Source organism: Rhynchophorus ferrugineus, unplaced genomic scaffold, assembly GCF_030347505.1.
Source record: "Rhynchophorus ferrugineus isolate W39M unplaced genomic scaffold, kcgeb_rfMv2 rfM3, whole genome shotgun sequence".
Classification (NCBI taxonomy): Eukaryota; Metazoa; Arthropoda; class Insecta; order Coleoptera; family Curculionidae; genus Rhynchophorus; species Rhynchophorus ferrugineus.
Window position 1 is genome coordinate 48,990,136 of NW_027472582.1, and position 13,177 is coordinate 49,003,312.

The 13,177-nt window shown below is 33.9% G+C and overlaps 1 protein-coding gene across 2 annotated transcripts in view; it reads left to right on the plus strand.

Moving 5' to 3' along the window:
• Ey (eyeless) overlaps positions 1–13,177 on the plus strand; it is a 119,681-nt gene that overhangs the window by 65,530 nt on the left and 40,974 nt on the right. For both annotated transcript variants that reach the window (XM_076401335.1, XM_076401336.1), the window contains one exon: positions 936–1,164. In XM_076401335.1, the coding sequence (XP_076257450.1) occupies positions 936–1,164 (229 nt within the window). The remainder of the gene's footprint in view (positions 1–935; positions 1,165–13,177) is intronic.

The following is a 13,177-nucleotide window of genomic DNA, read 5'->3' on the forward strand; positions in this document are numbered from 1 at the left end:
AATATATAGCGCCTTACATTTGACGAATCGCTTGCTATTATAAATATCAATGGTGTCAAATTAGAGCAAGTTAAGGAATTGAAATATTTGGGATCAATAATACGGGAGAAGAGAGGGGTTCCTACGACTGAAATAACAAGCCGCATCAGCCAAGCTACAAGAGCATTAATTTTTCTAAAACGTTGTGTGTGGAAAATAGGTAGATTTACAATCAAGGTTAAAATCCAGCATTTCAATACTTATTCTGCTAATCATTCTGCATGACTCCTAAACTTGGACATCGTTACAGTCTCGAATCAACAGGTTTGAAATATTTCAAACGCAATGCTTAAGGCAAATTATACATGTTTCTCTCCAATATCATATTAGAAAAAAATCCATTGGATTAAAATGGGACAATCAGTGCATAGTTGAAGAGATAATCCAGAGATGCAGATTTCAATGGTTTGAGCATGTCTATCGACTGAAATATGAATCAATTCCTCGCAGACTGTTGTATCGAAATTAAACTTTTCGATAAAATATACAAAGAAAAAACTCTAAAAAAGAATGGATCAAGATCTGAGAAATAGGAGATTAACATTACCCAAGGTCACAACATTTACAGCGGATCGTCAACAGAGAAATTTGGTGAAGGATATTCGGCCCTCCGTCCTACGGCACCACTAGTAGTATATTGGTTGAAGAGTCACAATTTTTCCGAGACGTCCTCATTACAACACCATTAAATATAAATTAATCTTCTCTTCAAAATTATACTAATAATCTTTAGCAATTTACTGCTAATTTTGAAAACAATTTCATATACTTTTTATATAAAATCATTTATTAATAAATAAAAATGCTTAAAATAAATTGCTTACAAAATAATAATATATAGTTGGATATTTTATAAAGATAATATTTAGGCTATAATAATGTTTATATTCTTGCAGGTATCATCAATAAACAGGGTTCTTCGCAACTTAGCGGCACAAAAAGAACAATCCTCGCAGAATCCTCCACCTACTGCAGCAAACGACACAGTTTACGATAAACTGAGACTCCTTAATGGCAATCAAACTAACTGGCGTCCAACGCCGTGGTATTCCACAGGAAACACGTTTCCATTGCAGCCTCTCAGTCCTCCCCCTACGATTTTATCAGATGAAAGTAGCAAAAAAGGTTAGTTTTATTTTCTTTTTATTCTATTTCGCAATAATAATTTTTTTAATCCAAATCATCAAAAATCGTCGTTTCTTTTTCCATTCTTCAAATTATTTATATATATATATATATATATATATATATATATATATATATATATATATATATATAAATAGATAGATAATGAATACATGTTTCTTTAAATAAGCTTAAAAGTGTTTCTAATATAATAACTTTTCGTTTATCAATTTATAACAAAAGGAATGTTTCTTTATTCATCGGGATGGTTAATAGTGCATACAACACGAAACTATTATAATGCAATTAACAAATTATTACATATGTATCAAATATTAAACATAAAGTAAAATCGATTATTACAAATAATCCCTGAAGAAAATAAACTTATTCTTGAGAAAAAAAATCTTAAACACTCTTTAAAATACTGACATTATAATACTGTATTTTAAAACCTTCTAATATAACTAGGTATTAACTAGTTTCATTGGTTACATTATTGGGTATATATCAAAACTCTTCATTATTCGTAAGAATTCGTATTTACTACTTGAAATATAAATATTTATTTTACAGTTTTATATTACAAGGATCGTTACTTAAAATTTAATTGTCACGAAATACCTCCAAATTCTCAAATTGAAATAGCCGAAGTTTATATATATATGAGGGTTTATTTGGACTGGATCTACTGTTTCAACGTGCGAAAACGTGCAAAGACGTGCGTCAAAGCCGACCTACCGATTGGCAATTGACTGACTTAGAAATCTTGCCAGAAGACATCCGATCTTACCCAGTCTGGTTAGTGGCGTGACTGGGATCATTTTCCTTATCAGATTTTACACTCTTGCTTATGATAATCACAAATTTTAAACAATCACAAAAAATAAATAACCATGCCCCAGTAGGATTCAAACCTGCGACTATTGCAACAGCAGGTGGACCGTCTTGTCGCCTTTACCACTGCGCCAACCAAGTCGGCTTCAAATTATTTTTGTAGAAGAATTACAGAGTACACAGATTATTATTATACTTCATTTCAATATAATATGGTATTATTCTACCACTTAACTTCGTAAACTTAAAAAAACTTAAAAAATAGTAGTATTTAGTATAAAAATCTAATTGATAATCTATAGTATCACAACATAATGCCGTGTTATTTATTTCCAAACATGTGTTGTCACAATTCGAAAACAATCCAATAAGAAAACAACGAAATCTAATAAATCTCCCTTCAAAAAAAGTATACAAACATCAACAGAAAGGGACACAAATCCGAACATATAATACACAGAGGCTGCCGCAAATTTATTACAAATTCAGCGAAATAACATTGAAAATAAAACCTCGCGTGCCGGTGAAAAGAGAATTATTTTTCCTATCTTTGGTTCCCTGACTTTCCTTCCGTGCTGAGTTCTCAAGTTATCTTTGCTATATTTAAATTAAGTTTATATTAATTTTTGTTTATGTGAATATATTTTTCCCATATGTATAATTGTTTCGAATTAAAACGTACCTAAAATGTTTGCTGTGAATATATAGGTATATCTAGTCTTCGATACGTATGATACGTATGATGATAATTCATGGTATTGAGGTTATAACTCTATATCTGTATCTATATCTCTACCTTGTACTGTATGTAGAATTAGTACTCTAGTCAGGGTACATAATTTGTGATGTCCGCAATGCTTTATTTTTGCCAGGTCGCCTGTTTCCCTCTATTTTTCCTCCTAAGGTGATTCGTAACAAGTGGATTATTTACTGGTCCTTCTTTCTACACGTTATAGTTATATGCATTTTATTTCAGTGGTTACTTTTATCCATTATTGTTTCTTACTATGCTACATTTCAAGGGCTTGAATCTTCTTAATTTTAGCCGTTGTTGTGGCTTCCGCACCATATAATAGCATTGGCCAGATATAACACTTTAATTAATTAAATATAATTAATTATAATGATTAATTTGACCTTTTTTATTTAACCTTTTATCAGCTAAAATAGTTTCAATTTCAATAATACCTTCCAATATACTTACTTACTTAATACTACAAATTCCTAAAATTCTTTACTTCTTCTAGTCTCTCTTTGTTTAATTTGATTTCTTTTAGATTACGACTTACTTTCATCAATTTTATTTTCTTTTTGTTTATTTTTAAGTATGCAAAGTCGGTAATCAAGATATTGTTGTTCTATTATTCTTTGACTCAAATGCCAATATTTCCTCCAATTAAGATAACATAGTTCTACATTTTTGGTAATTATTAATCAACAATTAATCCGAACAACATGCCTATATTGTTAGAGTTTTGTCCGCCACGCTAATAAAGTCACCACTAATTCGAAATAAAATCACAGTATTTTATTATTTCTCTATTGTTATATGCATACATTTATCCTTTAAATTATCTAACTAAATATACAATTAACAAATTCCATCCATATCAGCCTTCATTCTTTTAATTTAAGTACATTGCTTTGAAACATTACGAAGTTGAATGTTTTTAAGATTTTTGAGAACATTATTTTTTAACAATAATTTAACATTTAATTTTAATGATAAATCTAGATTTCATACGTACGTGCATATAAATATACACATAAAATAATTAATTAATTGATAATGAAATAAGTATTATAATCTTATAGAAGTGGTAAAATTTATGTTAAAATAGTCAAAATTTTTCTTCGATTAATTTGATAAGTATATATTCCACATCCTCACAAAATTCAACTCATAAACACTGTGCTAAACACACCTCTTCAAAATAAATGCAATAACTGCATATAAACACCAAAATTTTTTATATTTTTGTATTTGCTAGAAGTTTTTGTGTTTCTGTTGTTTAGTTTTTAGTATTGTTTTATGCTTAGATGGCATCTAATAATAATTATAATTTTTTTTTATAAACTAATTATAAACTCATCATTTCAGTGAGTTCATTCCAACTGCATTTCTATTCTTACACAAAATGTGTTGGAGCTTTTAATTATTAATATACAAATATATCAAAATTAGTAACATAATCTCAATGGTCGCAAATGTAATTCAAAGAAATTAATTGGTATTAGTATCTGTATAAAGAGTTTTTTGAGAGACATTCCTTATGAACAAATATAATCTTGCTAATAAGGTCTATTAACAGCTGGCTTGGTTGGCGCAGCGGAAAAGGCGACAGGGCGGTCCTCCAGCTATTCATGTCGTAAATTCATGTTTGTGATTGTCCTTAGGGAAGAGTGCAAAATCCGACAAGGAAAACGATCCCAGTCACGCCAGCAACCAGGCTGGGTAAGACCGGATGTATTCTGGAATGATTTCTAAGTTGGTTACCCGCCAGTCGGTAGACTTAATGTGGAGGACCGTGGGTCGGAGCCCATCTTAAACAGTAGGTCGAGTCCAGATAAACTCTGATTGGTTAACAGGAGACTTATATAAAAAATAAAAAAAAGATATATTAATATTGATATATAAAAAATATTATTATTCTATAAAAATTAAATATAATATTAAAATCTACTCCAACAATATACTTTCTAAATAATTATGAAAATCAGCGTGTCAATAAACAGACGACATTAGGCTAGTGCCGCCTCCATCCCCAAGTTTCCTGAGCTGAATCGAAGCCCCGGGGGTTTCGGCAATCAATATTTTTTCTACATAGATGTAAAACAGTTTCGAGCGAAGATTGCCGACGCTGCCCTCCGGGACCTCTGCTCTCCCTTTTTTTAGATCTTGTACGATTTGGGATTAGGATTAGAGACGCATTGATGATTATAAAATTACCCTCGAGTATATTTATTCGCTTTTCGTGTTTAGGTAAATAGCGATGATTCCCACCGAAGGGGAATCCGATGTGTATGGGAGCGGGAATAGAGGAATGTTGTTTTCTTATAGTTTTTAAATAGTTTTTTGATACCAGTGAGTAATTTTGAATTTTGCCTAAAATTATTATGAAGAAATATTATTATCAATAAATCAATAACTTTTTTATTTTTCTTTATTACTTTTCGTGAGTCCACAATCTGCCCTATTGGCAATAAGTATTTCTTATGTCTATATTATATATACAGGGCATGTAGAAAACCACTTCATTAAGCAATCTTCAGTATAAAATATTATCTTAATTAATTAGCCTCATTCTAAAGCTTATTCTAAAGTCTACATATGTCCAGTAATCAGATCAGGTGGCGTTAAACGTTCTAGTCTACGCACTTCACTATCACGTCGCATATTTAGCTGATTAGCGAGTACATTGGGATGCACTGAGACTCTTTCGAAGTACTTCACACAAACACGTTGAATTACACTCGTTATAGGTTCTAAAGGAATATCGCGTTGTATCACTTTATTTGAAATATAGTACGGAGCATCAACAATGGCACGCAACACCTTATTTTGGAACCGTTGAATGATAGATATATTAGATTTGCTAGCGGTACCGCACAGTTGGATTCCATATGCCCAAATGGGCTTGAGTATGGACTCATACAGCAATACCTTGTAATCTAATGATAACTTGGATTTGCGCCCGATGAGCCAATACATTTGATATAATTTTAGTCCCAGTTGTTTCCGTTTAGAGAGTATGTGGTTCTTCCAGGTTAGGCGTCGATCTAAGTGCATACCAAGATATTTAACCTGCTCTGCTTGGGGGAGTTGACGATGATTGATATTCTCTGGTGGACATGTTCTTCAACGCAGGGTAAACGTTATATGCGTGGATTTTGTTTCATTGGCTTTAATGCGCCATGTCTTCAACCATAATTGTATTTGCTCCAGGTGGGTTTGTAGGCTTATTGATGCTGTGACTGGATCTTCATGGGATGCAAAATCAATAATGAAGTAATAGAATTTTCTATATTGAAAAATGAAATTTAATTTCTTGAATTTCAAACTATGTTAACACAAAAAGTGAGTAAGTTAAGATTAAGATGTAAAAGATTATAAGATTATTAAATTAAGATTATTAAATAATTTCATTTAATTTTAGACAGAATTCTTATATTATTACTAGCGGTTATTCCCGTATTGTTCGAACTGTTAAAGAGTTATGGTAGTTGTGATTTAAAAATTAAGAAATGTATGATCATATTAAGTTACATTTTACAATATTTGTAGGGGTAACAAATTAACATGTCCGTTTTATCGGAAGATATATTCAGCCGTGAAAGAAAACCATGACATTAAACAGTATTTTAACAGTAATTTGGTAAATATTTTAAACCGCTAATAAATATTAAGATATTTAACGATTAATACAATAAAATATATCACGATATGATATATATATTCTTTAAACCTTTTATCAATTATTATAGCGATTTACCTTATAGTGCTACGTTTTGATAAATCAATGGTTAATTTAATAATTAAAAATACATTACTTTAATATAATTTCTATATTGTAAAAATAAATAATCTTTATTGTTTTAATTAATATACAAATCATATATATTTATATTTGACGCTCCGAAGTTCTCACAGTTCTAAATAACTGATATAAAAATAATCTTAGTCATGATACTTTTGTTATTATAACAAAGTTAAGTATTGTTGTAAGTTAAACTTATTAATACTTTGTTGATTATTAAAACTTAATGAAAATTAAATTTAATTGAATGTCATTCAATAAAGGTTAATGAGAGTTAGTTCTTGAAATAGTTTACATCTATTTTAATATACAGACATTTGTTACGATAATTAATGTTATATCAAATATATTTCTGATCTTATATTGAAAATATTATGAAAGTAAGATTTAGTAATATTAACATATAATTTTTAAATTATTCCCTTTAGTCTATTAGTACAGAAACATGCTTAACTTTACAAATTGTGGCCGAATTTCGACCAGTGGACAATCACTAGTTTTAATAGATATGTTATTGAAATAAATGTAATATTTATAATATATATACAAAATATAATGAATGAATATAATGAAATTGTAAATTAGTTACTCTCTAGTTAGTAGGCTTAATACCGTGGTTCGAAACCCACTTTAGGCAATTTGTACAGCCCAGACGAATCTAAATTGATAAAAAGCATTTTAAAATACAACAAAAACTACATGGTACTATAATTCCTTCTACACCATGTATTCTGTTGGTTAAAATGATCCACGTTTTATATCACAACTTTATCATTAATTTTAACACTTAAATTAGTGAAAGCACACCAAGCAATGGCAAACCAAGAGCCGCTACCGTTGAAAAATTCCCCTTAAAGATATTAAATGCGACTCGCGTCACGGAAAGCTTAATGGAGACGACCCGCCGAGCACTCCAGCCATACACAAAACGGCCGAAGACAAAAGGGGGGCCACGGGAACGTGGGAGATGCTTTGTGCCCAAGCTGGTCCTGTTGATGCCCGGGCGCTCTAGAGATATTTATCAGGGCATGGCAGGATGGAGGTCTCGATGGAATCCGACCAAGAATGAAAAGGTTGCCGTTGCGGATGCATTTCAGATAATTAAGAGATGCGGAAATGACTGGGGCTGGCGAAATGGCAGAGATGAAATATTGTTATAACGGTTCAATAATATTTTTGACGATTTCGTATCAAATCAGTTTAAAAGTCGTTATTGCTTCAAACGAATTTCTTAATATCGTACATTTAATTATTCAAAAATTCTTTAAAAATTGGTAAAAAATACAATTTATGGAATACTGCGGTTTATTCAACATTTTAAGCCACCAAAACATTGCCTTAAAAACAACAATAACATTTTTAGCTACAGTAAGTCAATTGTATTAATTCTACATTTATTAGAATTGTTACTCAAACACAATTAGAATTACTGTAATCAAATTTTATATTTTACTAGCTATTTTATCCGTCAAAATTCGCCCGGATGTAACAATAATCAAAATGAGAGCGAATCTTCCCTTTACAGTACGACCATGTAACGAAATTTAAGCAAATTATTATTATTTATTATAACAATCTAGTAAATCAACATGAATAAGCTATTTATTTTTATCCTAGTTTGCTTCGGTTCTAAAATTGCAAATAACTTATTCTACCATAGGCAATTTGTTTTACTAATAACTTCACTGAACTGGATCAAATGGTTTTACCATTATTAATTTTCAAACTAAGCCATCATTATATAGAAGGATGAGAACCTCAACATTGATATTTTAATGGAGCTTTTATGCATGTCTTTGGGCATAGCATTATAATGTTGATAATGATATCGATAGTTTTTACCTTCAGGTCCTTTTGCAGATTATTATTACGAATACTACGAATGTTATACGTACCATGGAATATCAGCAATACCTCACGGTACTTTACTTCAGAATATTTCTGTAATATGTCTATTGCTTTGGCTCGTACAACCTTAAAGGCCTCTTGATCAAGCAAAAGATCATTGTATACTTTTTTTTTGTTCTGGCCTAAAGTCATGCGGTGGAATGCATGACGCATACCTAGTCGCGGAGACTTGCCCTGGAGTGACAAGATGGACCGGGTTATGTGGGACTGCCTCTGGGCTTACCAATACACTAAACTGAAACCGCCTCACAGTTGACTCCTGTGGATCGCTACTACTACTGCATTAAATTTGGGGATATGGCACCCGCTGATCGGGCAGCCGTTAGTGGGCACGAGGACCCGGCGATTCTATTGATACGCGAACTTTATATATATATATATATATATATATATATATATATATATATATATATATATATATATTAAAGTCTCCTTTTACCAACTATGGGTTTATCTGGACTGGGACTAAAGTTTAATGAGGGCTCCGAACCACGGTCCCCAGCATTAAACCTACCGACTGGCGAGTGATCAACTTTAGAAATCATCTCAGAAGACATCCGGTCTTACCCAGCATGGTCACTGGCGTACCTAGAACACTAGAATACTCTTGCCTAGAACATTCACAAATTTTAAACAATCACAAACATAAATTTACGACCATGCCCCAGCAGGATTCGAACCCGCGGCTATCGCAACAGTAGGAGGACTGTCCCATCGCCTTTACCACTGCGCCACGAAGCCGGCTGATTCGCAAACTTGAGTTAACACACGACTGGATACTGTCGTATGAGGTAAAAGTTTAAGCCTGGAAAAGGGAGGGAGGTTAGCCGTGACGCTGTGCTAAGCTCCCAACAGGTCGACAAGCTCGCGAACAAGCGCGTTCTCAGGAGAACTTGAGTTGAATTGTTTTTTTGGAATGATTGCGATATGAAGTGCTTGATTTCTGGAGTGTCAGCTTCCCTATGAATTTGATTATTTCTGACAAACCATGGAGCGTTTAACATTCTCCTGAGGAGCTTATTTTGGGAAACTTGAAGCCGATTAACCTGGTTGGGTGTAACAAACTTGAAGTAAACATTAGATCCGTAGAAGAGTACGGACCGAATTAATATCTTGTAAAATAAGCGTTTGATGGAGATGGGAAGTCTGCTATAAGGGCAGATCCGAGAAGATAGCAGATTTGCTATCCCCGAACCTTTCTGAATTGCTCTCTGGATTTGGAAATGCCAACCGAACCGTCGGTCGAAGTGGAGACCTAGGTACGGGAGGTTATCCAGCCATGGAATTATTGCGGTGTCGAACTTAAGTCGCGAGACGCGCAGTGTGTAATGCTTCTTATGGAAAATGATGGCCTGGGTATTCAGAAGGTTGATTTGCAACCTCCTATGTTCATGAACTGTAACTTCGAACCTGATGGCCGTGAAGAAAGCAGTGTTAGGTTAGGTCTTCTGAGGGCCTAACCGCACGCATTTTGCGATCAAACCGCCGTGTCAGACCTTGTCGAAGACTTTGGTTATGTCCAGAAGGACTGCTCCAATCTTTTTACGTTGGTCAAGATCGTGATGGATATGTGTGGCCAGACGGGTAGCCTGATGGACGGATGAGTGGTGAGCGCGGAAGCCGAATTGTTCATCAGGAATGATGTTCTTTTCCTATGTGAAAGAGTTGAGAGCGTAGAGTATTGCCCTCTCGGCAAGCTTAGAAATGGCACTGAGAAGACTGATGGGTCTTTAGTCAGATGGAGATGATTTTCTAAGATTTTTTCTAAGATGCCGGGAAATGTTGCAGCCTCGGGATGGAGTTAATGATGTTTGCCAGTTCCGCGAATTATTGTATACTCCAGACAGTTTTGTTGGAGTTCTTTACATTTTTCCTTAACATGTGGCTTCAACTTGAGTTTAACATCAAGGATCATTCCAAGATATTTGGCTGTATTTCCATGAAATAAAATAACAAATATAATTTTCAATATTTTTTATTTTTCCTGCTAAAAAGAATATGAATACTTAACACCAATACTTATATATTAATATATATTTTTCAAATATATTCGCCCCAAATGATCTGCGCCATGTGCCAAATGATACACTGATGCACCAGTGCCTGTTTTGTCGACTTCAACCTGACATTTGAACAAACCTGAGAAATCTTCTTCTACAAGGCATTTTTAATCTACTAATAGAATTTTTAATAATCAAATGAACCGAATATAGGAGCACACTATCAAAACTTATGCTTTTGAGCAGGACATTAAAAGAAAAATGGCCTGTATATTGAGAAAGGAATGATAAAGTAACAACTGGCTAAGTAGCACGTTTATTCATATAATCGTTTCGTTGTTTTGTTCCATAATAAGATATCAAAAAGTGGGCGATCGTCTATAAATAAGATGAATTTTATAGGCGCGGAATCTACATATTGCCCGAAAGTTGGGGACAATGATTAAAAGTATTTTTTCGAATAAACATGTAACAAATTTTGTGCATTAAACTTTTAGAGAATATTACGAAGGCTACATTTGCTGATCATACTGCGATTGTAGCTGTCGGAGACAATAGTGAAGAAGCCTCGAAAGCCTAAATAAATAATTGGACAAAAGCTTGCAAAATAAGAATTAATGAAAGAAAATCTGTGCATGTGCAGTTTACCTACAATCAGACCGTACACGCACCTATAACATTAAATAATACTACCATTCCATATAGCAACAATACTAAATATCTCGGAATGAATTTTGATGCAAAACTTCGCTGGAAGGAACATATAAAGAGGAAAAGAAAAGAAATGGAATTTAAATATAGGAAAATGTGCTAGTTAATTGGAAGAAAATCACAATTATCAGTACATAATAAATTGCCATTATATAAACAAATACTGAAACCTATATGGACATACGTAGTTCAATTATGGGGATGTTCTGCAAAGGGTAACATAGATAAAATACAAAATTTTCAGAACAAAGTCCTGAGATGTATTGTGGGCGCACCCAAATACTATAGGATTGATTACATACATCGAGACCTTCAGATACCCACAGTCAGTCAAGAAATCAAGAGAATTGCAAGGAGGCATGAGAAAAGACTTCATTTCCATGAGAATACTGAAGTATTGCAGCTTTTGGATACCACCAGAACAGGACACAGACTCAAAAGAATCAAACCATCTGATCTTGTGTAGGGTTGTGTAGTAAGGTGCATATAATAAAAAATACAGCAGTGACATGTATAAACATTATTTCATCAGAGACTGAGATAGGACCGATGGATCCTCCTAGAAACGACTAGTAACAATGTAATAATTAAATAATAATAAAAAATTAAAATTTAAGAAATATGGGCAGATTTCAATTCGTGCTATATATAGAACAGTATTGTTATAATTAGTAACAATATCGAGAAATTATGAAAGAGAAAATACCCCTGAAGGGGAGATATCTGGTAAATGAAACGTTCACACAAAAGCACGCGAAACCAAACCCGAAAATTGGACAAAATTTAATTAATGCGTAATAATTTCATTAGAGCGTGCGTTAAACGTGCCCCCGTCCCCTCCGGGATAACAGTCAGCACGGTAGCACCTCCCCTCACCACCGTAAACAAAATTGCATCGCGGCCGACCAAAGAGCGCGAGTGGGAGTAGTGGGGCCGTTGGGGGGTGAGAGGATGGCGGATGGCGCGTTCAGTCATACCACCCCTCCCCGGCGCCCGATTTCAATTAGCGCGTCTCCTGCGGGCAACGGGTCGTTTTGCGTTCGGGATTTTTAACAAATGTGTCACTTGCAGGAGTCCGCCGCATCCTGAACGATACTGTAACGTTTCGGACGAGAGGGCGCCGCGCTGGGCCGTTGGGGGGAGGCATCACGGGGCCGGCGGCGGTACGGCGTCCGGGGGCGGTCGGCGATCCGCCACAAAGCCAACCGCGATCCTGTTTAATATGAAACTAGTCGTTTGTACTTTGTGATCAAAAACAAAACTAAAATTTAATATAACATAGCTGGGGGCTGGCTCCGAGTGAAAATATTTCGTATATTAATAACATTTGTGCGAGCGGGTAACCTATTGTCGAAATACTTTTAGATATTAAATGTTTAGCATAGAATTATGAATATCTCGGCAAATCTCACACCAAATAAATTGCATCAACTTCAAATCAAATGTTAAATCAAGTGGCATTTAAAATTACAGACAAATCAGATAAATCAAAGAATGACGATGATCAAAAGAATATAAACAGAGCTGTAAGTGAATTAATCTCGGAAGCAGAGAAAGATTACTCGCTATAGAAAGCAACTCGGAGATTTAGAAGACCAATTATTAGAGTACCGCCTATTAGAAATGATCAAAATAAATGGGTTCGATGCAACGATGAAAAAGCTGAATTATTCGCAGAGCATTTAGTTAAAGTATTCCAACCGAATGATGTAGAATCTACAATAGATCTAAATCTTATTTATCAGCCCGATGTAGCTGTAAATCTGATTTATCCAATGGAAGTTGCCACGGAAATTGACCACAACCTCAGTTCTAAAACGGCGCCTGGAATTGAGGATGTTTAATCTAGATTATTAAAAGAGGTGCCGAGAGAGTTAATAATCATGTTGACATGTATATTCAATGCGTGTTTGAGACTGAAACATGCTCCGGAATGTTTTAAGGTTGCTCGAATCATTAGGCTTGAAAAACCTGACAAACTGGCAGAACAAGTTGTATCTTACAAGTCTATTTCACTAC